We start from the raw sequence: 27998 nt of genomic DNA on the forward strand, positions 1-27998 counted from the left end.
ATGTACACTTAGTCATTGCCCAGGATAGCTTCTGGGGGGAACAACAACAACAATCACTTACTCTGAGTACAGAAATTGCACTTTTTGAGACAGGGTGTACCCCACCTCTCGCCCAAAGTTAACTGGGATAAGCGCCAGCACGCCGCGACCCTAAGGAAGATAAGCGGTACAGAAAACGGATGGATGGATGGATGGATGGACATTAAACAAAATTATTATTATTATTTTTTTTGTGTCAAGTATAGTAATACTCAAGTGTATGTCTTGCAATGTTACGCGAATGACATGGCGGCGAGCTGTTTGCAAAAATGCTACAGTTTCGTCAGTAATTTGTAATATGTTCTGGTCTGTATCATCATACTATGAGCAAAAAAAGCTGTCCACTGCAGAGTACCGTATGTTCAAAGGCCGTTGCAACCAAAGGGAGTAGCAAGAACAAATTATTTCAACATTTGAAATGGAGACACACAGCAGCAAATGTTGCTCTGTACGTGACTCAGAAGAACACGGCAGGGAGCCCAAAAACTCCCACTAAGAAACACAATATATATCATATTATTTGGTGCATGACAAGAAAGCCAGTTGGAAGGCAGTCACAGAGTCGATTGCGCTGATGACTGCCAAAGACGTGGTGCCCATTTATGCATTGCAAACGTACTTAATTATCCACATGCTGATCCACTTCAATGTTGGAAGCAGCATGAAAAAAAAAAACTTCCCAAGGTTGAATAATATACCAGTAGCTTAGAAACACCAACTCTATTCATGATAATAGTCCTATCCATCAGAGAGGGTTTTCATTGTAGGGGGTGGCATTGAAACATATGGAAAGGCATGCCGAAAGCCTGTTTATTTTCCTTTCCAAAAAATGCGAAAACCACCATTTGAATAAATCATTAATATAAATTATAATATACATTTAAAATAAAGTGTGTGTGTATAGTTGTGACAAAAAGTCCATCATACCATCTAGTAACGACACTAAAAATTGTTGGCATGTTGTTACTCAGTATTTGCAAGCTGTCTTTTTTCCAACTAAAGGCTTGAAACAGATAAAGGAAATACAATCTCACCACTTATTCCAAATGTGAGTATGTTGGGACTGAACCATCTTTTAATTAGAAAGTTTTTGCTTTAATAATCGCGAAAAATGTCACTCTGTAAAAACAGACGACGTGCATGGATGTAAAGTGTTGTGTCTGGGCATGTTTGTATTCATACGTCACAGTCAAAACAACAATGGCAGAACACAGTACCGTGATAGCGTTTGTGCAAAGTGCACATTTACTGCATTGCCATAGGCCTTCATTTGTATAATACAGTGCATATTCAATCAGAATTTTGTCCTGGGGAGAAAAAGCAGTGTGGCATCGCCAAATAATTTCCAGCATAAAATGGTGTGGTATGCTGTAGCGTTTTAAAACCATATTTGCAAGTCTGTGTGCACGGGAATCATTTGAACAGAGTTGTCGTCTATACGTGAAACTTTTCAATTGCCAAAACTAAAAAAGACTTTGCCATTTTTGCTAATGTGTAAAAACTACAAATTTTACTTCTTTGAATACTAAGTACAGTTTGGTAACATAGCCCTTAATTCTCCTTATACTTTCAATCATTCCTCTGCCCCCTTGGGTCTTTGTCAGCAGATGTCAGGGGTGTTGGTGTTAATTTGGGGGCGGGGGGACGTCTGTTCTCTCTGCAAGGGTGTCAAAGGGATAGAATTTCCTTAGTTTCTAAATCTTAGCTCTACAGAAACCAGGGAGCAATTTGAGCAGAGCATTTGTACTTCAGTCCATTGACAAAACAACCAACCATTCGCACTCACATTCACACCTATGGGCAATTTAGAGTCTTCATGCATGTTTAAGGGATGTAGGAGGAAACCGGAGTACCCGGAGAAAACCCACGCGGACACGGACGGGGAGAACATGCTAACTTAACACAGGCACGGCCGGGATTTGAACCCCGGTCCTCAGAACTGTGAGGCAGACGTGCTAACCATTTGCACACCGTGCCGCGGTTCTCATCCATTTACTATTAATTCCCTTTTTTCATTGTCTTCCTATTTGGTTTATATTTCTGTCTGTGTTATGACAATGCACTGCAATACAAGGAGGGAACGGAGCTCAAATAATTGCATGTCACCCAAGTTTATCCTCAATTTTTTTTTTGTTTTAACGTGAATGATGAAAAGAGAATTTTCATGTACTCCCTCCCTTCTCAGTTTTACCATCCCTCGCTTATATTTGTGTTGTTGTCTGCTACATTCGTCAGTTTGAGTTGTGTGCAGTCGTCTTAGGGGCCTGTGGGTTTTCCTGTTGGGCCTCTGTCCTTCCAAGCACAGTAAGGCCTTTGATGTGGTTTGCCGTTTTTGGCTTCATACAGGCCAACCCCTGCATCGGGCTTATACTGCCACATGTGATACTCGTGATAAGGCAAAAGGTAAGGATGGCACCATGCATCAGTGCGTTTGGCATCGTTATTAGTATTAGAGATGATCACAAAGCACTCAATGACTTGGGCTTCGACTGGCCTGGAGGCCAGATGCGTAAGAGGGCCTCATGACTGCAGATGATTACTGTTTGCTATATGAACTGTGCCTTAATCCTGGCAGACAGCTGCAATTAAAGCCAGGTACGGCCCTTAGCCTTCCGAGCATTCTCAGTGATAAAACCTCTTCCCTGCTGAGGACATATTTTTGGAAACTAAATTCATTTACATGGACCATGAGGTTTCTTTTAGAAAAGCCCACGACTGGTGGAGATGAAATACACTGATTATTTTTAATTTGATTTCTGCAGTGTGCATTTGAGTGGCCAGCATGATTTAAGGATTTGAAGAGTCAAAACTAAATTCCACTTTGTATTTCGTTGTATAAGCATTGTGAACTGAAAACCCGTTTTAATCTTTTATGATATAGTTTTTTTTTTTGTGTGGTCTAACCAAAGGGTCATGTTTTTCCTTTTCATTTTAATTTATTACGTTGACTTTTCTGAGATTAATTGAAGACTCTAAATTGTCCGATGGTGTGATTGTGAGTACAAATGGTTGTTTATGTGCCCTGCAATTGGCTGGCGACCAGTTCAGGGTGTACCCTGCCTTTCGCCCAAAGATAGCTGGGATAAGCTCCAGCACACCCGTGACCCTTGTGAGGATAAGCAGTATAGAAAGTGGATAGATGGAGGACTTTTCTGACTTTTGACTTCGAACAAAAAAGTGATTCTAACATGCACAGTTGCTAATAATAATAATAATGTACATTTTTGAAGAGAGACTGAAGCTCCTAGGGGGGTGCTGACGGAGTTTTTGTCGGCCGGGGGTTGGGGGCTGAAGTTTCCCACCGGCTTAAAGTACTTATTGACAGGAAAATTGTCCTTGCCAAAAGGGCAAATGCTGCACCTAAAAGAGGACTTTTTTCGCCGAGGGCAAAAGGGATGGTGCGTGAACACCACTTTGGGTCTATCTGTGCACACCCCTGCTGGGGCATGTTTTGGGAATCTGGGAGAAAGGCGGAGTACCTGGAAAAAACCCACGCAAGCATGGGAAGAACATGCAAAGTCCACATAGAAAGTCCGGAACCTGTATTTGAATCCACAACCTCAGAACTGTGAGACAGATATGCTGCCCAAACGTAATTTAATGTTGTTGTTATTGTTGTATTTAATTGTTTGGAAATCAGATGTGTGATTTGTGAGGCACAAAAAAAAAAAATCATGTTGCTTTAAGTTTTCATATGTGCCATTTGCCAGCCCAAAAATGCTCAAGCAGTAAATGTTGTTTCATGTTCATCGGCATGCACAGATTGGCGAGCGTTCCCCAACCATTATTGAACAAAGGCACCCATTTGAAATGAGACAAATCTCACAGCACACCACCGAACAAAACCGTTACAAAAAGCATGAATGCTAAAATGATGACGATCTTGTCGCAATATACTGTTCTCGGAAAACTGATATAGTGTGAGGTTTGGGCCCGTTTGTTTGAACACAAGGCTGATATACTAGTAGGAAGCCATAACTTATTCTGTTGTATGGATGGCAACAGGTGGCTATACAGGTGCATTGTACCAACTGCTATGATCTAATGCAGTGATTTTTTAAAATGTGATACTATTACTACTAGTGGTACGTGGGGACATGTGGTACGTGTTACAGTGGCTCAAACTTTTATTTAGTCAGTACAGTACATTTGTTAAGTACTGTACTGTACTACGGTACTGTTAAGTTTTGAAAATGCAATACATTTGCATTTTATCTTGGGGAAATTGATTTTGGTCCAGTTTTTTTTTAACTCACTAAATTAACTATCTAACTTTTATGTTTGATACATTTGAATGAAAGCATCATTTTGAAGGACATTTTTTTTGTATTTATTTTGTTGATGTTCTAAGTAAACTGTGCTTAATGTTACATTGCTTCGAATAATATTAAATGTACTGTACTTTTTGGGAATAAAACCACTGCCTCATTTTTGATGGACACCTTCGACCACAGGTGTCACACTGAAGTCCTGGGGGGCAGAACCGGTCCCCCCACATAATTTGAAAGCAAATCGTGTGCGGCAAAGTCTTGCTAAAATCTGTACCGAATTTCAAAATTGTCATATGTAATAATAAATAACATTGTGATATTGCAAGCATTTTTTTTTTGTTTTTGTTGTTAGAGTAACTTGAACAAACGTTTATCATCAAATTCCTATTTCGAAAATAGTTATCTCTCAAATTGTTGTTTATATGTACCGTAATAATATGATGAGTCGGTTAAACATTGATATGGTTTCAAAGTCTCTAACAGACCTCTCAGGGAAACTGCAACTACAAGCAACATGAGTTTGACACCCCTGATTTCGGCCTACTACCTACTGTATTTTAATTGTGGTCATGGTGGTGGTGGTACTTGGAGAGGCAAATATTTTCTGGGGGGGGGGGGGGGTACTTGGTGGAAAACGTTTGAGAACTACTGATCTAATGGGAAAGCATTTCATCGTTCTGCCTGTCGCGACCCATAGCTGGCATAGATGAACAAAGACATATTTGTAATGAATAGATGTTTATGAGAGAAATGAAGTGAAATTGGATCATTTCTTGGTGGGGAATCGCTGCACTTGCGTGGCAGCGAGCGGGTTAAAGCCGAGAAGGGGGCTGTCCTATCAGTGAGTTGCGGTCCCGGCAGTCCCCGCAGTCCCCGCCCACCGCCGAGAACCCGCTGGTGTGTGGCTCCACTGCCGTTGCTAGTCTGACACGCTTCTGTCTTTCCGGGCTGTCGGTGTTGATTCCGTCTGCGGATATTTGCGCTGCACGCGAGGACTTTTTATTTTATTTTTTATTTTATTTTATTTTTTGGGGGGGGGGGGGGGGTGTCGCCAAATTGAAGCTGCGTGTTGCAAGGATTGGGATAAAAGCACCGCACACGGTAGGTTAGGAAGCAAAAGTGGCGTGGGTTTCATTTGTGTGTGTGTGTGTGTGTGGGGGGGGGGGGGGTTGCTTTTCGCGTCTTGTGGCACTGCCTTGAGTTGGGCAAGACGTGTCGACATCGTCGTCATGTTGATGATGTGTCGTCATGCGTTTCCAAGTGTGTGTGCACATTTGGCATTGCGGTATTGTTTGATATTGATGTGGCAAAAGTATTTGTTTCGTCCTCAATAGGGGGGGGGGGAGACGAATTGTTTGGCATTGTGGAACTGGAAGTAAGCATGAGCCAAGCTAAAGGAATTCAAGCGAAATGGTTTCAGCAACTCTTTTTAAAGTTGATTTTAATGTGTCGGTACGACTGTGAAACAGTTTGAAACCGACCCTCAGCCCCCCCCCCCCCCCCTCCCTTGTTCCCAAACCCAAAACTTCCTTTTTTTTTTTTTTTTTTTTTTTTTTTTTTTTTTTTTTTATAAGTATCTCCAAAATATTGCCACCCGACCTTCACGGTTCCTACAGTGCGCACTGCCCTGACTGGACTGTGACGGTGTTGTGGCTAACCAAGTGTTTTGTTTCGTTTCACTGCAAAACAAAGTTTCTCCACATTGGCTGTGTTACTGACAAGACACTAATTCGAGTGCTCGCGGTAGTACTTCGCCTTACACTATTTCAGTTTGAGTGTGGGTGTAAGAAATATTCCCAAATGTCTGTTCTACTCAATGAAATCCTGCAAAAATATTGTGTTGAAGAAGAAAAAAAAAAAAAAGAACAACATTTTGCCATGGTGTGTTTCCCCTCATTTTCCTCTGATTGGAATAGACGACAGTCGCAACAACATCTTTAAGTTTCAGTGCTGCTGCCCAGTTTGGTATGTTAAACAGCCCAGCTGCAAGAAGCGACCCTTGGGGGTGGATTTTTGGGTCAAATGTGTCCATAGTCTCTCATGACAACTAGAAACATGTCAAAGAGTACGTCAAGCTGTATGTATCTAGTGGGGAGTGCTGCATGTTAATGTGAACTGTGGGTATTAACCATCTCCTGACTGAGACCTGGTAATTACTGCATATTAGCGTAAATTAAAGGGAAGCCAGGCGCCTGAAGTTGTGTTGCTGCAGCTCGCTGTCGCCCAAGGGGTCTCAATCACTCCCACTCCCACTAATCAAAAACCCCACATGAGATATTGTTGAAAAGGTTCTTCGTCATCAGCTGCGTCATTCCAAAGCACTTACTTTTGGGAATCACTCCAAATGTCTTGGCCTGGCTTTCTGTTGCATTAAGGAAAAAGTAATAACTAATGGTAGCCTCATCCCTATTGCGGTAGGTGATACTGAAGGGATTATAAATATTTTACAGTGCTGTGATAAAGTATTTGCCCCCTTCTCAAAATTTTTTGTGTGCATAGTTTCCCCACTTTGTCTAAGCTCATCAAACATACGTAAATATCAGACAAAGATAACCGAAGTAAAAAATAAAATGCGGTTTTTAGATCACTTTATTTAAAAAAAAAAAACGTCAAAGCTACCTAGTCATGTGTGGAAAAAGTAATAGCCCCCTAAACCTAATAACTGGTTGGGCGATCCTCAGCAGCAACAACTGAAATCAGGTGTTTTCTACAACTGGCAATGAGTCTTTCATGTCTCTGTGGAGATATTTTGTCCCACTCTTTCTTGCAGAATTGTTTTCATTCAGCGATACTGGAGGGTTTTCGAGGATGGATGGTCTGTTTAAGGTCACGCCACTGTATTTCGATCAGATTCAAGGCCGGATTTCAACTAGGCCACTCCGAAGCCTTCTTTTGTTTTCCATTTATTTTTTCACGCCATTCAGAAGTTGACTTGCTGGTGTGTTTTGCATCGTTGTCCTGCTGCAGAACCAAAGTGCGCTTCATCTTGAGGTCAAACCGATGGCCGAACATTCTCCTGCAGGATTTTCTGAAAAAGAGCAGAATTGATGGTTCTGTCAATCACTGCCAGTCGTTCAGGTCCTGAACGAACCAAACAGCCCCAGACCATCACACTACCACCACCATGTTTGACCGTTGGGATGTTCTTTCTGTTTTTTAATGCTGTGTTATATTTACGGCAGATGTAACCAAACCGACACCTTCCAAAGAATTCAACTTTCCTCTCATCAGTCCATAGAATATTTTCCCAAAAGTCTTAATAAATTAAATCAGTGTTTAAAAACTGCATTTTATGTTTAAATGGTTTATCTTTGTTTGATGATCTTAGAGTGGGGAAACTAAGCAAAAAAAAAAAAAAAAAAAAAAGGAATTTGAGAAGGGGGCAAAACTATTTCATACCACTGTGAATGATGTCCAATTTATGTTGTGATTGTTTTATACAAATGATTTAACACAAATCACATTTTTGTCAAATTAAAACTCAATTGTCAGTTTCAAGACATCCTATTCTACCATTGGTTGTGTCTGCACAGATTCCCATAGATGTTTAATCTTTTAGTCAACTAAGGACGGACATTATAATAGAATAATTTGTGATGATGATGATTACGTTGAATTTAATTCTGATTAATCACACTGCAACCAGTAGAGGTTGATTCATTCTTAACTCGTTTTGTGCTCTAAAGGTGAATGACGTGACAAATTGATCCACAAGGGCACAACTCCTCCAGACACCATTATTCTGCTCAATACAACACTGTCATCGAAACAGAAATAACAATATATATGATTAATAGATCGTTAATTTTCCTCATTCTCAATAAAGGACATGCCAATTCCTATTGTATTTGCTGGTAATTGGCAGACTTGTAGCTTACCGTCAATTCTTTAAACCTTTAAAGATATTAATCACGATTATTTTGATCAATATGGTCATCACGATTATTAAAATTATTCTTCAGGCTCGGGAAAAATATTTTTATTGCACTACTTTTAAAAACAATATAAACCTTTTTATTTTTTTTATTTTAAAGAATTAAAAAAAAAAATGTACCCAAAAAAATTCTACTTGAGCAAGGGCTAACTGAATAAATATGCTATTACAAAGGGCCATCACAAACTTAATGTAAGCTAACACAGTTAATGCATAGAAAGCAATAACATTAGGCACTAACTTTTACTTTAAAAATCCCCTTCGTCAATATACTGAATTGTCAAGGACGGTACGTCTCCGTTGTTCTGATTGACCACTGGTCAGTCGTACACAATCACAAAGTACAAAGAACTTGACAGTTGTGATTTCCCTCTCTATTTACTCCAGGTGTTTTTTTTCATTGTGGTTAGGCCAGCCGAAAAATTGAAGGCAAGGCAGCTTGACTTCAGCTGCTCCGATTGTTAATAGTATCTTTCCGTGACATGCCACCTCTCTTCCAACGTGCCGAGAGGTCAAACTTAAAGAAAAAAAAAAAAGGTTCATACATTACTACATTGGACATCAATGCCATTTTAGGCATACGTTTGCACCGCAGTGCAGTGCCGGAGCATTCACCCCCAAGTGGCTGGGTGACTAGACCCTTTCCAAAAAATTGGAATACCAAAAAATTGCGGATTGGAATCCCAAAGTTTTTTTTTTTTTTTCTTTCATAATTCCATTCAAAAAGTTAAGATTTCATAGATTATAGATTCAGGGCCCACAATTGAAACAATTTCAAGTGGGGTCTCCTGCTCATAAAACCCACAATATCAGGAATTCCCCAAAATTTGAATACTGTTAAGAAATAAGCCCAAATTTTGCATTTCTAGTTCTCATTGGCTAAATTTTACTTACCCTGCAGGTCCAAGGGCCCAATTCAGGTATATAATCTATCCCTCCCCAATTCACGGACAACCCTGTTTATGAACAAAATAGACAAGATTTTTAAGAGACTCTTGCTCTGGTACACAAACTGCCCGTATGCGTCAGTTCATGAACAGCCACAGCATCCATGCAGAATACTGTTATGCTTTCTCCTACATAGCGTAAAAATAGTTTGCATCGTGTCTCACGTACAGGTATTGTATGTTTTAGTTTTTTGCTCTGTTAGCCCTTAGTAGGGAGCCAAAGAAAGCAAAAAGTACAAGTAATAATGCAATTAGGAAGCCTTATCTTATTCCTGTTGGCAAAATGGAAATACTATAATAGCTAAATATGAGAATGATGTTCGTGTTTCTGATTTTTGCTACAGTTGTCAAAATCTTGGTGCCGGAGCTGTGGTGTTGGTGGGCTCGGCAGGACCTTTCTACTTGGTGTCTCGACGCGTCTTGCTCACAGGAAGTAAGAGGCAATAGCGAGTACTTTTTTTTTTTTTTTTCTCAATTTCTGTTGAAGTAAACCCATGAAAGAACGGGAAACGTAACTTATTTTCTGGGGATGGAACTGAAAAATTGTATTTCCATTTATTTTATCAGGAAAATGTGCTTGCTTGTTAATTCATTCTGAGATCTGTTCGCAATCCGAAATGTTCACGAACAGAGTCTTGCAACGAATTAAGTTTGTTAACTGAGTTTCCAATATATTCTATGTACTTTACGAGTGAGACATAGTCTATCACTGTGTTTACATAAATTGAACACATGAAAACCACTCACATCTGCAGACATCCAAATTTCATTTAAATAACTCCGTGTCACGGACGGCAATGCCGTAAGGGCAGATCCCAAAAAATTGGTTCGAACAATTTTAATTCAATGACAGAGCATGTGATGGCGAGACATACGAAACTAAAAGGACTCCCCACCAGAGAGAATCAAAAAACAGATAACACAGGGAGACACGACAAAAGGTCCGTGTGGTATAATCATATAGAACCTAACTTTTGACAGCGGTCAGAACGGCGGCAAACACAGGGCAAAACGAGTGAATATTGCGACGCCCACATACTGTCACGGTGCCCCTAAAAAGGCTGATGATTACGATGCATGACAGGTGCGTCACCGATGTCAACGCCCACCTTTGCTCACCCAGACACTGCAACACAAAGAAACACAATTTGAAACACAGGACCATGACAGTACCCCCCCCCCTCAAAGGACGCCCCCTGGCGGACCACCCGGCTTCTGCGGGTGAAGAGAGTGGAAGGCCCGGAGCAGGGACGGATCTAAGATCCAAGAGCGGGGGAACCCAGGAACGCTCCTCAGGGCCGTAACCCTCCCAGTCGACCAAATACTGCACACCCCTGCTCCGTCTTCTGGAATCCAATATTTTACCCACCGTGTACACTGGCTCACCATTAACCACCCGCGGAGGAGGAGGAGGCACCGCTGGAGGACACAGAGGGCTGGAAGAAACCGGTTTGAGCAAGGAGACATGGAATACAGGGTGAACTTTCATGGCGGGAGGGAGCCGAAGTTTAACTGCCACCGGGTTAACAACAGAGTCAATTTCGAAAGGACCAACATACCGAGGACCCAGTTTTTTTAGAACCCCCGGCCAAATGCAAATCTCGTGTGGACAACCAGACGTTCTCACCAGGACGGTAGCGAGTAGCAGAGATCCGATGACGATCAGCTAACTGCCGGTTGCGAGCCTCAGTACGGGACAAGGCCGCCTTTACATCCCGCCACACCCGATGAGGCCTTCGGAGATGGACCTGTACAGACGGGACGACCACCTCCCTCTCCTGAGAAGGGAACAATGGCGGCTGATAACCGTATGCAGTCATGAACGGCGACCGTCCAGTGGCAGAGCAAACGAGGGTGTTATGCACATATTCCACCCAAGGCAGGTGAGAAGACCACGAGGAGGGGTGCTGATGGCAAACACAGCGAAGAGCAGCCTCCACATCTTGATTCGCCCTCTCAGCCTGGCCATTGGTCTGGCTGTAATCACGTATAAATCGCCTATAAAGGCTGTAATCATGTATAAATCGCCTATAAAAATTTGCCAAACCCAAAAACCTCTGCAACTGCTTCCTAGATGTTGGAGTTGGCCAATCAACCACAACCTGGATCTTGGCTGGATCGGCCCGAAGCTGGCCTTCTCCACGATGAACCCCAAAAACTGTACCGACTCCGCATGGAACTCACACTTCTCAGCCTTGATGTAAAGACGGTTTTCCATCAAGCGCTGCAACACCATGCGGACATGTTGGCGATGTTCATGTAGATCACGAGAAAAGATTAAGATGTCGTCCAAGTACACAAAACAGAATACATTTAACATGTCCCGGAGCAAATCATTAATAAGACACTGAAACACAGCGGGTGCATTCGTGAGTCCAAAAGGCATAACTAAATACTCAAAATGACCTAATGGAGTGTTGAACGCAGTCTTCCACTCATCTCCCTCCTTCATCCTCACCAGGTGATAGGCATTGCGCAAATCTAATTTCGTGAACACCTTTGCAGACTGCAAAGGGGCAAACGCCGAGTCCAACAGTGGGAGAGGATACTTATCCTTTATCGTGATGTCGTTGAGACCCCGGAAATCGACACAGGGTCGCAGGGTCCCGTCCTTTTTATCAATAAAGAAAAATCCGGTGGCAACTGGCGACGATGAGGGACGAATCAACCCGGCAGCTAGCAAAGTCGAAATATAAGTCTTTAATGCCTGTTGCTCTGGCTTGGAAATCTGATACAGCCTCGCACATGGTAGTGGAGCCTCAGGAATCAACTCTATGGAACAGTCATATGGAAGATGCGGAGGCAAAGACTGGGCGCGATCCTTACTGAACACTAGTTGCAAATCATGGTACTCAGCCGGTACATTAGCCAAATCGATGTGCTCGTCTTGAACACGGGGGGTAGTTGTCAACATGGCAGACTGCAGGACAATGAGAATGACAAAATAGGCTCCAATTGAAAATCTGTAGTTGATCCCAATTAATATCTGGATTATGAAGTTGTAACCACATTAATCCCAGCACAACAGGAGCAGATCGACAGGGCATTACAAAAAATCGCCGCGATTCAATGTGGTTACCCGAAAGCTTTAAACACAGTGGAGCCGTAATATGTGTTGTAACCGCCAGGAGACGCCCATCCAAATCAAGAACTTTTCTCGCTTTGCTAAGTCTGTACAGTGGACAATTTAGAGTCTCTATCACACAGGAGTCCACAAAACACTCATCAGCTCCGGAGTCAATTAACGCGGAAACCTTCACACTACCGCCAAATCCTGAAACTTCACCCGGCAATTGAAATCTCTTTCTCTCGTTGTTCGATCCAGTTCTTAATTCACTAGGTACCATGTCTTCATCAAATTACTCACACGATGAGACGTTCTTTCCGGAGGCAGAAGGCGCTGTCACCACCACCTGGCCGCTCTGCTTGGAACGCGTAGACTCACTTCCCTGTGAATGTCTCGCCATGCAGATGGATACCTTGCCTACCTGAGCTCGTGTAACGATATCTCGTGTCTCCCTACCAAATGTCCCTGACTTGCCAACGCGTGGCGAAAAGAGTCTGAGTCTGTGGGATCCATTTTTGGTCGGAATATTCTGTCACGGACGGCAATGCCGTAAGGGCAGATCCCAAAAAAAGAGACTTTAGGAAAGAGGTCCGAACAATTTTAATTCAATGACAGAGCATGTGATGGCGAGACATACGAAACTAAAAGGACTCCCCACCAGAGAGAATCAAAACACAGATAACGCAGGGAGACACGACAAAAGGTCCGTGTGGTATAATCATATAGAACCTAACTTTTGACAGCGGTCAGAATGGCGGCAAACGCGGGGCAAAGCGAGTGAATATTCCGACGCCCACACACTGTGATGGTGCCCCCTAAAAAGGCTGATGATTACAATGCATGACAGGTGCGTCACCGATGTCAATGCCCACCTTTGGTCACCCAGACACTGCAACACAAAGAAACACAATTTGAAACACAGGACCATGACACTACTTGCACAATTGCCAACACCAGACCGTGACAACACAAAAGTAATCAATCAATAAATAATAGAAATATTAAACATTACAGGTCATTTTGTTACTTTGTGTTATCGCTTTCTTCCATTGATTTGAATGAGGGAAGCTGACACATTACACCACTGGCCACCGTCTTCAATTATTTTGCTTATTGAATGATCGACTCACACGAAACGTACCATATTTAATGGTGTACGCGTTCACTGTAGTTTAGATTTACGGTGGGTTATTTGTTAATTTTTGTAGAAGCTGGTATGTATATATTTCGAATATGTCTACGATGTCAGGCTCGCATTGACGGATTATACTGTATCTGATTGGTTTCCGTTTGCAGTCATATTTACAGATACCCAAGACATATTGTATTTATATATTTGGACGAGGCCTCATTCGGATAGGAGTATATACCAATTTCTTTGTTTTTCTTCTCTTTGCACAGCCATGATGTAGTTCCGAATAACCAAAATGATCTCTTTAATATAATGTAAATCCAGTCAAAGAAATCCAAATATCAAACATTTCTTCTTGTTTTAAGTTCATGGGACATCACAAGTCTATGAGGCTAGTTACCTTACTGTTTTTAAAGCTATTCCAAGAATTCTGATGTCGCGAGGTCGTACTATTCATAGAAACTTGGGTTGTTTTCAACGTTCTTATCACATCAGAAATTATGGCTCAAAATAAGCATATTTGCACCGCAATTTGCAAGTCAAAGTTAATGTTTTGCACCTCATAAAAACACAATTAGTGAAGTTGCACAAAGGCTGTTAGGGCTTAGGGTTATTGTTAATGCCTTTTTAAAATAATGCCTTGTTATTGATACAAGAAATGCTAAGTTTAACTGAAATGTATTTATATTTGTGTTTGAAATAGCCCCACGGAAAATGTTTCTCGACAAGAAAATAGTTTGCTGCTCTTCACACTGTGAATCTAGGAATTAACAACTAATGATTATATACAGTAAAAACGGAAACCAATTGGTAGTTTATTAGGTGAAATGTATTTTCTCTTTTCTAGTCATAATTGCTCTTTAACCAAGCAAAAATATAGTTTATCCAAATACTCGATTATGTATAGAATTTACAGTAGGATACTCAAATACTAAACTTTTCGCTAGCTGCAGTCCTTCATTCACGTCCTCTATTATTCATGTTGTCGTCAGTCGTATTTTTTTTTTTTTAATAAAACCCTTGCTTAAAGTCCCTGTGGGTTTAACCTGCAAAAAAAATAAAAGAATGCTCCTCCAAACTACAAAGTTGCTCCTCATATGTAGTTACTGTTTAGCAAAAGTGTTAGAAGTTATTTTGAGCCTTGGAAATGATTCCAACCAAGCGCTTCAGGTTTTTACAAATGAAAGCAGAGGGAAAAATCTGAATGAGAATCACAAGGAATAGCAGCAGTATATTACTCTCAACATGTGTTAAGTTGCACGGGAGTGGCTTTGCAAGGCAGTAAGCCCAATGCAGTTGTTGGAGCGTCTCAACCTTCTGAGCAAGTGAAAGCCACAGCTCATTTCTTTTTCTTTCTTTTTTTTTTTTTTTTGGCATGTAGTGTCAGGCTCAAAAAAATTGGGTCCTACTATGACATGCCAAGATTTATTTAAGAGGAAATTAGATCCAGGAGTGATGTGTACCCTGTTTAAGCACCACAGTTATAATTTAGGTCTGAATCATTCGAGATTTTCCATGTCATCAACCTTTACTTCAAGGCTTTTATCACCACCATAGATAGGAGACTGGATGTTCTGTTGCAAAACAGAAATACACATTTTATACAATGCATTATTACTATCAGTACACACAACTGCGATCCCTCACAAACCTCATTTACTGATATAATCCTCAAATCACTATGATCTTTAATACTAATCAGGCATTGAAATTCGGGTTCCCTCCAAAACCTTTGATTGTCATCAGTGAAGTTTCTATGGCTACTTAAGTATGTAGCAAACCACGTAGCAAACCACAATATTTGACTTGAAAAGAAGATTTCTTTTTTTTTTTTTACAATGGTGTCCCGGTAAAATGACTCATCAGAGGTGCAGCAGAAGCGCCGGGATTTCATATTATATATATATATATATATATATATTTTCATATCATATTAGGCTCATTTGTTTGCATTCAGGTATTTTGATCCAATAGTAATCTAGTCACTAATCTAGTCAATTTATCCCAAGTTTTTTGTCAGTAAGTTGGTTTCATTAGCTTTTGTTTGCACATTTTAAAAAGGACTCAGGAAACTGCTCTGCTGTTGTTGAAATGGGGCTCTTTCTTTTTCTTTTCTAAGGCATTTTGACAAAGACGCTGCAAATGAGCAATGACCAAGTTCAAGGGTGCCTTGAGCCTGCAGGGCACCTTGACCCCAGCAAGGCACCCCAGCTCAAGTGGTGTAGCACTGTTCGCGCACCTCTTTCACTCTGGATCTCTTCTTGCATGCCTACATGTGTGCGATCTGGTTCTCCTTGTGGAGAGCAAACCAAAAAAATATAGTTAAATTTCCCTTTGAATATCACAATTTCCCTTTGAATATCACAAATAAAATAAAAGAGAGGTGGCGGGAGGAATGATCAAATCAAGTGCATGACAAATCTGTTGTGTGCATATCCTATTGCATAGGCAACCATACCGTGCCCAAGCTGGACTCAAGGGAGTCAACTGTGCTTGAACATGGTACAGAAAGCCCACACTTGTTTATATATTTAAAAAAAAAAAAAAAAGGGGGGGGGCCAAGTATACTTGAGCAAAATATATTTTCAACCTCAGTCAATTTATGTGTGACCTTTATAATCCGGTACAGTAAACCCCACTATTTGAGAGGGATAGGGACAGACCCTGCTGTAAATAGTGGAAAAGATAAAACCATAAAACCCAAACGCTATCATTTCTAACCTACCTTACAACATTGCCCTTCAAAATATGTCTTGCACTTAAATAGATTTTCTGAAAAAAGGCCCCAGAAGTGGGCCTGTACATGTAGAGACATTCTTTTTTTCCACTCCTGCCACCCTCACACCCCCATGCTAAAATTGCTTGCCAAAATTCCAATTTCTCCTCGTGACTCTTCTCCCTGAAATTGATATTAAATCATAAGGGGTGGTCTGTAACATACAGCATTATAAACTTCAGGTTTTCCTCATTATTGTTAACCCCTTTACGGCAAACCCTAATGCTGGAGTTTCTAAGGCTATTGTAATTTTGATGCCAATAGTGACTAGCGAAAATCACCCCATTACTACAGTAGTGTATTGCTGCAACACCAGGGGGGGGGGGGTAAAAAAACATTCAATATCATGTTTTAACTTGGTGGGTGTTCACGTTAAAACGTGATAAATTTTTCTTCTTTTTAAACACTTGGCCTTATTATTATTTTTTACAGTATTATACAAGAGCACCATAGTTACGTAGCTAGTGACACTTGATTTATAAAACTCAAAAATAAGACACGCGGTTTCGGCCTTCATCGGGCTCCACCAGTGACCTGAACTGGAGGGAATTTCTTAATTTTGTTTTGCTGAATGCAAAAGTTAAATGTATCATGTTTTAATGTGATACTTAGCATGTTAAAAAGTAAAACTTCGCAAGTTAAAACAATACATTTATCACGTTAAAACGTGAAACTTTACACGTTAAAATGTGAAACTTAGATTTTATGCCAATATGCTTCTAACTTATAATTGCATTGGGGGGAGAAATTAATTTGTATTACCTAAAAAAAAAAAAAAAAATCATTGACTAAGCAGGGATAAACCACCAATAAGCATTTTCGGGGTGGCCCCCTCCCTACAAAAAAAGACAAAGAAAAAAATGGAACTAAATATCCGCGAATAGGCTGCGGCTATGCAGGGATCCACTGTACTTCCATACTTCATTATTGTATGGTGTAGAGAAGGCTAAAACATTTTCAAGCACTAATACTTGGGGAAGCAAACCAACCTTTTATGCCTTTCCCTTCTGTTTTCTTCCACCCCAGAGGAGTGACATTATTACAGCCAGGACCATTGGGAGAGGACAATGGCCCTGAGCGAGGCGATTGATGACCCTCTGGCTCCCAGCAGTCAAGGGCAACATCCTCTCGGTACCAGTGGAAATGCACCGTCAAACACCAGTATACCAGACATCAATGTCCTGGAGCCCATCACACCTGCCTCAAATGGTGATATCCTTTCAGCGGTGGGAGCTGAAGAAATCTCAGTGAGGAATGCAGCATGTAGACAGCTGCAGAAGAAGCCAAAATCACACGTCCAGAGAACAAACAGAGCAACCCAAAACGGTGGAGATGTCAAACAGAACGGAACCCTGAGGACGCTCCCCCACCCGACTGCCACTGCAACTTCGCCCACTGTCACAGACTCTCAGATGTTAGCCAAACGCCACCTTTCAACCACTCCATCCTCCCCTCGTCTTCAGCCCTCACCGCTATGCTGCCAGCAGTGTCACTTCCACTCCTTTTGTTGCCCCTGTGGTCAGCAGGAGTGCCCTCTCTTCCATATTCCCGGCACGGGCCATGGGCCTGGCTTGGTTCCTCACACCAGGAGCCCTCTGTCCTGCTCTTGTTGTCCACCTGCCTGCACTTACTCAAACCCCCGGCCTCATCTGACACACCCGACCACAACACTTTGTCGACACCACCACGATCACCAGCACTGGCAGGAGCACCTCCAGAGTTCAACACACCCAACTAGAATTAGGTATGTTGGTTGTTGTTTTTGTTATTATCATCATTATTGCTTATGTCAGTAGCATACAGTATGTGTCAAACTTCCTACCTGGTATGGAATTACAGACACTTTCCTAAAAATGTGAATATAATGGAAAAGTTTATTTATTTCCGTAATTTCATTCAAAAAGTTACTTTTGTAGATTATAGATTCAGGGCCCCCAATTTAAACAATTTCAAGTATTTGTTTATTTTTACATAATTTGGGCTTCTAGCTCAAAATCAGTAATTAAAAAAATTTGAATACAGTGACGAAATCACCATTTACTTAGTTTTGGTAGAAAAAAAAAAGAGAAATTAGGGTTACATTATTCATTCATCCAGTCATCTTCCGTTCCGCTTATCCTCACTAGGGTCGCGGGGGTGCTGGAGCCTATCCCAGCTATCTTCGGGCAGGAGTCGGGGTACACCCTGAACTGGTTGGCAGCCAATCGCAGGGCACAAAGAAACAAACAACCATTCGCACTCACATTCACACCTACGGGCAATTTAGACTCTCCAATTATTGCATGTTTTTGGGATGTGGGAGGAAACCGGAGTACCCGGAGAAAACCCACGCAGGCACGGGGAGAACATGCAAACTCCACACAGGCGGGGCCGGGATTTGAACCCCGGTCCTCAGAACTGTGAGGCAGATGTGCTAACCAGTCGGCCAGGGTTACATTAAGACAATAAAAATATGGTACTTTCAAAACGATATGTTCATCTTCAATACTTGGTTGGGCATCCGTTTGCTTTAATAACTGCCTTGATGCGCTGTGGGATTGAGGCAATCAGCCTGTGGCATTGCCTAGGAGTTAATGGAACCCCAGATTTCCTTGATGCTTGCTGTCAGTTCTTCTTTGTTTTTGGGTCTGGTGCCCCTCATTTTCCTCTTGTTAATACCTCATAGGTCTCAATGTGGTTTAGATCCGGCGAGTTGGCTGGCCAGTCAAGCACTGTGATGCCATGAGCATCAAACCAGGTTTTGGTGCTTCGGTTTTGGTGCTTCTGGTGTTATGGACAAATTTAATCTTCCAGCAGGTCCTGCTGAAATTTGCATCTCCATATAGATCCTCAGTAGAAGGAATCGTGAAGTCTTCTAAAACATTCTGGTAGACTGTTGCGGAGACCTTGGATTTAAGAAAGCAGAGGTTTCCAACACCTGCATTGGACATTGCACCCCAAATCATGACTGACTGTGGATATTTCACACTGGACCTCAAGCAGCTTGAGTCTGTTCTTCACCCGTCTTCCTCCAAACCCTTGGACCTTGATTCCCGAATGAAAGGCACAATTTACTTTGATCGGAAAAGAGGAACTTGGACCACTGGCCAACAGCCCAGTCCTTCTTCTCCATGGCCCAGTTGAGACACTTTCTATGTTGGCTCAGGCTCAGAAGTGGCTTGACCCGAGGAACCAGACAGTTGTAGCCCATCACCCAGATGCGTCTGAATGTGGTGGTTTTTGAAGCTGTGACTTCTGCCTGATTCCACTCTTTCTGGATCTTGAAAATCTCTCTCTCTGATAATCCGCTGAATCCCACAGTCATCTCTTTTGCTGATGCATCGTATCCTGCCACATTTTGTCCTTCCACTGCACTTTTCATTGATATGCTTGGACACAGCACTCTGTGAACAGTCAACCGTTTCCTTAGCTATGAACGTTTGTGGCTTACCCATCCTATGGAGGTTTTCATTGATGGTCTTCTGGCCAGTTTTCAAGTCTGCAGTCTTCCCCGTCTTGAACCCAACTGAGACAATTGAACCAAACTGAAGCAATTTAATGACACCTGGGGAAACCTGTGCAGGTGCTTTGAGTTTAGTAGATGATTAGTGTGTGACACTCAGTTTAACACATGTATGGCCTGCAAAGTTGGGCTGATTTCTTCACAGTATTCTAATTTTTTGAATTCGTGATTTTGTGAGTTTTATGAGCTGGAAGCCAAAAAGTATGTAAAAATAAACAATTAAATACTTGAACTTGTGTAAATTGTGGGCCCTGAATCTACAATCTATGAAAGTTAAACTTTTTTTAATGGAATTATGGAAATAAACTTTTCCATGATATTAAAATATTTTGGAAAGGGTCTGTACATAATTACATCCTGCTCACGCAACCATTTGATAAATAGTGTAACTGGCCCGCGCAGCGAGCGCGGGCCAAAAAAAAAAAAGGCGTCTTTGCTGTTCTCAGCGCCATTTACTTTATAATTGACACAAATGTGAATGCGGTTCCCTAATGCTGCAGGGCTAGAGTGTCATTAATTGCAGTAACATTATAATCCAGGAAGCAAGGTTCACCACCACCACCAAAAGTATCAATAATTTAACCTTACACAACTAAAAACCACTTTAACTATTGCACCATGTCTGTACAAAATAACACAATTATGCAGGACAACACCCAAATGTGAGAATTGTAACTACAGCAAAGGATGCTGGGAAACGCCTCCCCCTCCTCTCCTAACGTTGCCTCACTGATGAGCACCTGCAATCAATCTCTCCATATATTCAGGTTTTTAGCACCATTTTCACATTTTGACAGAGATTTCGACGCAGGACAACATATTTTAAGTTATTTTAAAGGTGCCATATTTTATCAAAACAACTTTTTCTAGTATTTGGCATGGTCTGTTGGCTCTATGGTGCCTAAGTAAACTTGAAATATGAATTAAAATCGTCCATGCATTCCTGAGTTCCAGACGTTTTTCTGCAGAGAGGCCAGAAATCAGGTAATTCGAATTTCTCGAGCTTATCTACGTCACTAGCGAAGCTCTTCGCCTACATCTCTGTTCCCAAGCTAGTGCTGTCAACATAACAACACGTGTGCCCTCACAAGTGGGTCTTCTACATAGAGGCAACCAATCACAGGAAAGGGGGCAATCTTAGCCAAATATGGACAAAGTGGATACAAAACCGGGTCAAACGGAAGTAGCTGTCAGAGCGGCCTTTTCTTGACACTTGTCTGACAAAATCGTGTTTGTTTTTTTTAATGAAATTGACACTTATACTAACTCCATGTTATAGAGTCACCCTAATGGAGGTCTAAATACCCAAAATATAGGACCTTTAAGTTGATTTGTTTGGAATAATATTGTGTTCCGTCTGTTGCGGTTCATATTTATGTTCAAAACGTTTGGTTTAGTCTGTTCAATTAATGTTTATACTGTTTGACCCACTACCTAAAGTGGCCCCCAATGCAACTGAGTTTGACACCCCTGGTCACCGTAGTCTACAGCTTTTATGTATGGGCAATTTTAACACACTTATACAGATAAGATGACTTAACAGCTCAATGAAAACACAAACTGTGTACACACACACACACACACACACGCGCACGGAAACCATGCTTTTCCCTGTCAAAGCAGCATTCTGGTATTGAAGCCATTTGTTGGCAGACCCTTCTGTTTTTCCAAGCGATCCATATTTAGTGAGGAGGGAGTTGACTTTTCCGCTAAAACCACAGCCCATCACCACATCTGCAGCTGGGACCATTTAATGGCATGCATAATCATTTGCGTAGTCCTATATTTACCAGTGCTGCAAAGAAGGGGCGGCAGTGGGTGAAAATTGTATGGAAGTCATTATTTACCTGTGTGCACATTTTTAAGGTAGCTTTCTTAAGTTTTCTCACTTCTAAACATGCAATTTTCTTCACTCGGACTCAGTAGGATCTCCTCCACCTGTAACTCCTGTAAAGAACAACTTTTTTTTTTCGGTAACGTTTAAAGATGAGATTTGTGTAGTAGCACACATTTAATCTTGAGTGGGAAAAGTAAGGCATTGAGTTTACAAGCATCTGTGGCTCATTCATGCAGGCTTTTAGTCCATGTTTTCCTCAGTTTTTCTTTGACTTTCATATACTTATTTCAACTCCTTCAACGCCCCCAACTCTATTTCTCATTTCTCTTGTGACTGGGGAGCAAATGTGGCGTTGGGTCTTTGGCCTGTTTAATCTTGAACCGATTTCTTACTCACCTAAACGGGTATTTTCTTTTCATCAATAAAAGCACTGTCTTGTAGATACAATTCCGACATGACAACAACATGCTTCTCATCTAAGTGAGTGATTGGCAAAGTGTGGTACAAGTGCCTCAAGTGGTATGTGGGCACCATCTAGTGGAATGCTTTAGAATCACTGAATTAAATGTTTAAACAGTAGGTATTGGTACAGTGACTTAAACTTTTTTTTAATCCAGTACAGTTCAGTTGTATTTTTTTTAAAGTTTAATACACAAGCATAGTTTTTAAACATTTATTGTGGTACATTTTGTATTTAACTTTTGTGTGCAATACATTTTAATTGAATCATTATTTCAGTAAAAAAAAATTCCCGCTCTAATAAAATACAGTGCTGTGAAAAAGTATTGGGCCCCTTCTGAAATTCTTATTTTTGCATAGTTTCCCCACTTTCATGTTTAAGATGATCAAACAAATGTTAAAATCAGACAAATATAACCCAAATGAACTTAAAATGCTCTTTTTAAATGGTGATTTAATTTATGAAAGGGGGAAAATTCCCTATTCCCTATTCTATTTAAATACCTCCTGTGGTCCAGACTGTGCTGCGTCTTGGGGACGTGGCCTTTTCGTGATTTCGTGATGGTTGAAATATTATTCAATATTCATCTATAGGAATGAGTGACCATCAACGTTAGAGTTACTAATCAACGAGCAGAACCTCTAATGGACAGCGCCACCCAACAGGCTTACAAACACAGCGCGAGTTAATGTCTATGCAACTTTTGGACTTGTCACATATTTGTACAGAGAGGACTGGTGGAACAAGCCGCGCATATCCTTTTTTTTTTTTTTTGCAGTGGCGATGCACACCGCCACCTACTATATCGGGGTTTAATGACAAGTACATTCAGAGTGGTAGGGCAAAATTCAATTAGTTTCAGCCAATATTTATTAGTCCCGGCCTCCCACAGATAAATGTATACGTGGGAAACACTAACATAGCAATCCTTATTCCTGCTTATATATGCACCAGTGTCTACATTTTTTCTCTCTCTTGTTTATGTACACCTTTTATATAGTGCCCTTAGTGTTCACACTGAGACATCATATCAATGAAATGTCTTGTGTAACAGGCTACAGTTCAGTGAAATGTGTGGCTAGACTTTTGAAACAGGCAGTTTGATGTTAAAATGTCAGTACTTGCAAGTTGTTACTCTAAAATGGATTATATTTGAGTGAAACATGCAATGTTCAAGAGAGGTTTTTAAACAGTATTTGATCAACAAACAAAAATCATTTTCAGCACAATTACAAGACAGTGCTTGGTATCGGTGAAATGTCAAATGTATGCACTCCGTCTGGAAATAGTGGTATTGGTGCATCCCTAAATCAAACTCATGTTAAACAGTAGACGGCGCACACCAACCACCATTTCAAAGTGCCTCGGATTAACCTCAAATAAAGTTCAGATGTATTATTAAGATTTTTCTGACTTGCTTTCTAGCAAAAGGTTTTGTGCTAACACGTAAAGCAAACTGTTCCTAATTCTCTCCACCTTGACGAAGGCCTCAGCTGAAGAAAACTGGTGACAAGCATGATGCTTCCACCACTATGCTCCATTGAAGGTATGATGGTCTTTTGGTGATCAACAGTGTTGTGTTTCAGCCAAACTTTATGAATTATAGCAAAATAGCAAAACCTTGCTTTCATCTGACCATAAAACATTTTCTCACATGCATTTGGGAGATTTCAAATGTGTTTTTGTAAAATGTAGCCATGCTTTGATGCTTTCCTTTGTAAGATAAGGCTCCCACCTTGCCACCCTACCCAATAGCCCAGACGTGAAGAACATGCGAAGTTGTTGTCACATGTATTAAACAACCAATAACCAGATATTCCTGCAACTCTTTCAATGTTGCTGCCGTTTTCTTCTCGTCTCTTCATCAATTTTAGAGGAGCGTGTTCTTGGTAATGTCACTGTTAAGCCATGTTTTCTCCACTTGGTGGTCACTGTATTCACTGTCCCATAGTATATTTAATGCCTTGGAAATTATTTTGTAACATTCTTCTAACTGATGAACAATATCTCTCTCTGATGCTGTGAATGCTCTCTGTGGACCATGTCTTGTGCTGTAAGATGTACCAACAAAAATGTCAGGAAAAGCCCACTAAAACAGCTTAACTTTATTTGGGTTAACCAAAGGCTTTTATAATTGTGGCAGGTGTGTCATGACTCCAATTTAACATGAGTTGAAATTTTAGTGGTTACCGTAAACCAGTAATCTGTGGTTTCTCGTGTACAACGGGCATCCCCCCACCCCCCAAAAAAACTGTCAAAAGTCAATAGTGCACATTATACATAGGTATAGGGGAAAATTGAAAAAAACATTCACATTTTATAAATGTATGGCGCCATCTAGAGGTTATGAAAAAGCTGTACACTTTCATTCTGATATGCCACCGCCACCTAGCGGTTATGAAAAAGTTGGACACTTTCATTCTAGTATGCCACCGGCACCTAGAGGTTATGAAAAAGGTGTAGCCAACACCTTCATTCCAATATGACTGCATATATGTACAATTGTGATCATAAGTTTACATACCCAGGCAGAATATATATATATTTTTTAAAAGACTGATTACTGAACAACAATCATCATTAATTTCTTTATGGCTATGTTTTGTTTAATGCCAATGGTTTTCTGAAATGCTTGACAGCTTAATTTGAATCCCATTAAAATAAAATTAAATGTGTTTTGCCTGGCTCTTCATGTTTTCTTAAAATAATTGTAACCATCTTACAAATTCTGCCAGGGTAATCAAACATATGAGCAAAACTGTGTGTTTTCTTATTTACTAAATAAAAGTAGGGCTGTAAATTTTAAAATGAGAGCAAGTAAATAAAAATAATTACATGTTCAAATAAAGTGCTTAACTTCAGAATAATTCTTTGAAAAAACTAACAAAATACAGATAATGCTTTGTTTTGATCATATTGGTAGAAGCAAAATCATGCATTGTAAAAATGCATTATTCATAGGTTGAAGGGTTTTCCAGAATTTTGAGGTCAACTTTGGGGGTGCGCATTATACATGGGTGCACATTATACACAATAGGTTACGGTAATTCTGAACACATCCACGTTCCCAGTCATAAGAGAGTGTGCACATTTGTGCAACCACATTATCTCAGTTTATTTTTACTTTAACACACTACTTTAACACTTTATTTTTACTTTAACACTCAAAAGGTTGTATGGGTCACATTAATGATGGATAAAGTTTTGAAATGGTTTATCTTGTCTTTTTTTCTGTCACAAAAACCTGGCATTTGAATGGGGGAGGGGGGTAGACTTTTTATAATCACTGTATGTTCATTTGGCATCCAGTTATCTGTTTTAGACAGTGACACAACACCTCAATTGAACTGTAGTCATTTGGAGACACTGCTAGATATAATAACTGTGTGTCATCTGCATAGCTATGATAGTTAAAATTAAAGTTCTGAAGAATTTGACAACAACAACATGGATCCCAAGACCTTTGTATTGGGTATTTTCTGTTTATAAATTAGGCCTTTAACACTTTTGTCCAAAATATCCACTACATGACAGAGTGGATGCTTGAAGCAGCATAATATTGGTTGATTATATGGCAGCAGTTGGCCCTTCTGGCACAAGGGATGATATAAGCAGGAGCCATTGTCAGGGTGAATGGACTAGAATATACATTAATTCAGACTTCCACAGTAGGATTGTTTTCTGATATCAGGTGTCCAATTCAACTATATGACAGCAGTCCTTAGCGTTATTAAGCAATTTTCACCCATTTGTTTTTCGTCCATCTGGGATTTACTTTTTTCTCCTGATTCCAAACGAGCTTTTAAACTTTTTTCCCCCAAACATTAACTTGCATCATCTTCGGAAATAAATAGCAGCTATACCTGTCCATATTTAATTAATTTTTTTCTTAATACAGATGAGAAGAAAAATGCTTTCTCTCTAATTGAATTAAAAAAAATTAAATGAATAACTGAATACATAGCTTCCTCTTAAAAAAGTTTGCTAGCTTATTGCTAACACATAATCCGAAATGCCATTGATGGGCTAGGAAATTAGCAAAGATGTCGTGCTATAAACCTTTAAATAGTGAATATTCAAACACAAACCGTGCAGCAAAATAGACAAAGGTGATCTTATACTCACAGGCATATATTCTTTCTACTCTGGAAGTTATATTACTTCAGCTTCGTCACAACGTCTTTTCATCAGATCGATGCATTATCTGAATGTGTGCACCACACTGCACCCTAGAGGCCAAGGCGCACAAAGCAGAAGCAACACGTACACCTTTTGGGCTGGTGGAGAAGTCAGCTGCGTGGCAATTCTTCAAGGTAAACAACCGACTCCAAATTATGCTCTGCAAAATTGTCTAGAGTAGGGGTAAAACCTACTACTTTCTCATGTGAGCAGTTTGATTAGAAATCTGGACAAGACGACAACTGTAGTTGTCGTCTTGTACTCTAAAAAAACAACAACAAAAAAGCACTTGGTGCATCGCTGCACCGGTTTTTGTTCGTAATTTTTTTCATTTTTTATTGATTTATTTTGCCATAACCTTGACTCTGAATATTCCAGACTCCCAACAACTTGCCTCTTCTTTCCAGACCCAGATTCTGTATGCCGGTTTTCACTTATTTCAGCACCTACACTAAGTGCAGAAGGAACCAAGTTAAATAACACAATATCTTCTGAAATCAGTCTAATATCAGCTTTGCGATAGAAACAAGATTTGTATTTGTAAAATATATGACAACAGTAGTTTGTATTGGTCTTCTGAAGTCTGTTGAAAACACAGGGCTCCTCCCCACACATTTTAAGTTTGATAAACAGACCTAGTTCCTGACTTAAAAAGAGGTCTCTACTCATTGAAAAACATGTATTGTGTAGCAAAAACGTATTAAATTGTTGGTGTTGAGTAATGCATTTCTTTCCTGACTGGCTTTCAAAGAGTTGGCACTGATGTACCACCCCATTGGCACCGGGCCATGTTTTTTCTGCCTACTCGTGTAATGATGTTTTAAAATGGGCACATGACGCCTATTTCATGGATCGCTGGAACGCTAATCATGTGCACCGTTCCAGCAAGAAACGCACATCAGAGCTAGGGGAGGTCTTATTGCTGACACTAATTGCTCCAACTTGAAGGCCTATTTCATGGAATATTTACCCACCTGTCTGACAGCGAACGTTCTACAGCATTTGAACCCAGCCCCGAGACACACAGACTTGTGTTCATGGACTTGTTATATAAGGTCACAAATGCGTGCTTTCTAAATTAAAGAACAAAATAATTGTTGTAGTGCTTAACGAGTTATCGCTTGTTCGCTGATTAAATTGCATTAGCTTTTTGGTGGTCATTGTCAATGCTTTGCTGCTGCTAATGATTTGTCATCATTTTCAATCCACCCATTTGTAGAAAGGAAAGTTGTGATCACCTTGTGCTTTCTTTTCCTCAATGAGTGGAGGCTTTCATACAACTGAAACAAACCCTATACTTTTATATCAGCAAACATTGCTTTTCTTTTAGGGTCTAGGATCCCTGTTTTGAATCAATAGCAAGGGATTTAATGACAACTATCATGATAATATTCATTTAGGTAAACTCAAATTTGGTATAGAAGGGCTGACACACACCTCCAAACTCACACATATCCACAACAGTTTTTGGTTTCTTTACTTTGTCAGCACAGCGTTGAGTGAGTGGCTAGTGGTCTGTGTTTACCTTATTAATTAGCTCAGTGATCCACAAAGACTCCCACAGGTAAATAGACAAACATTGAACATTACATACAGGAAAGAAAATAAGAGAGAGGTAGAAGTTGGACAGCGAGCGACTTAAAGCTATCTCAAGTGTATTTTCTTTTTGCCTTACAAGAGGCACACAGGAAGCAGCAACTTATCATGTAGCAGACTTTATGGTTTCTGTGACGGTATGTCAAAACTAGCTGATTGCAAATCTTTCATTATCCCCTCCTGGTAAATCATTGCTTTTGAATTGATTCTCAGTATATATCCATACATAGCGAAACACTGATAACCCAAATTCAAAAT

At 40.5% G+C, this 27998-nt stretch overlaps 1 protein-coding gene across 6 annotated transcripts in view; it reads left to right on the forward strand.

Annotated features, from left to right (window-relative positions):
* The window catches only part of disp1 (dispatched homolog 1 (Drosophila)), a 106402-nt gene that overhangs the window by 64140 nt on the left and 14264 nt on the right, over positions 1–27998 (forward strand). For 2 of the 6 annotated variants that reach the window (XM_061705040.1, XM_061705042.1), the window contains exons 4-5: positions 9536–9624; positions 17193–17910. In XM_061705040.1, the coding sequence (XP_061561024.1) occupies positions 17234–17910 (677 nt within the window). In that variant the 5' untranslated portion in view covers positions 9536–9624; positions 17193–17233. Of the gene's footprint in view, positions 1–5203; positions 5412–9535; positions 9625–17192; positions 17911–27998 lie in introns of those variants that run through there. The other 4 variants (XM_061705039.1, XM_061705043.1, XM_061705044.1 and 1 more) reach the window with 4 other exon arrangements.

The sequence above is a fragment of the Phycodurus eques genome, chromosome 18, assembly GCF_024500275.1.
Source record: "Phycodurus eques isolate BA_2022a chromosome 18, UOR_Pequ_1.1, whole genome shotgun sequence".
In the NCBI taxonomy this organism is placed as follows: domain Eukaryota; kingdom Metazoa; phylum Chordata; class Actinopteri; order Syngnathiformes; family Syngnathidae; genus Phycodurus; species Phycodurus eques.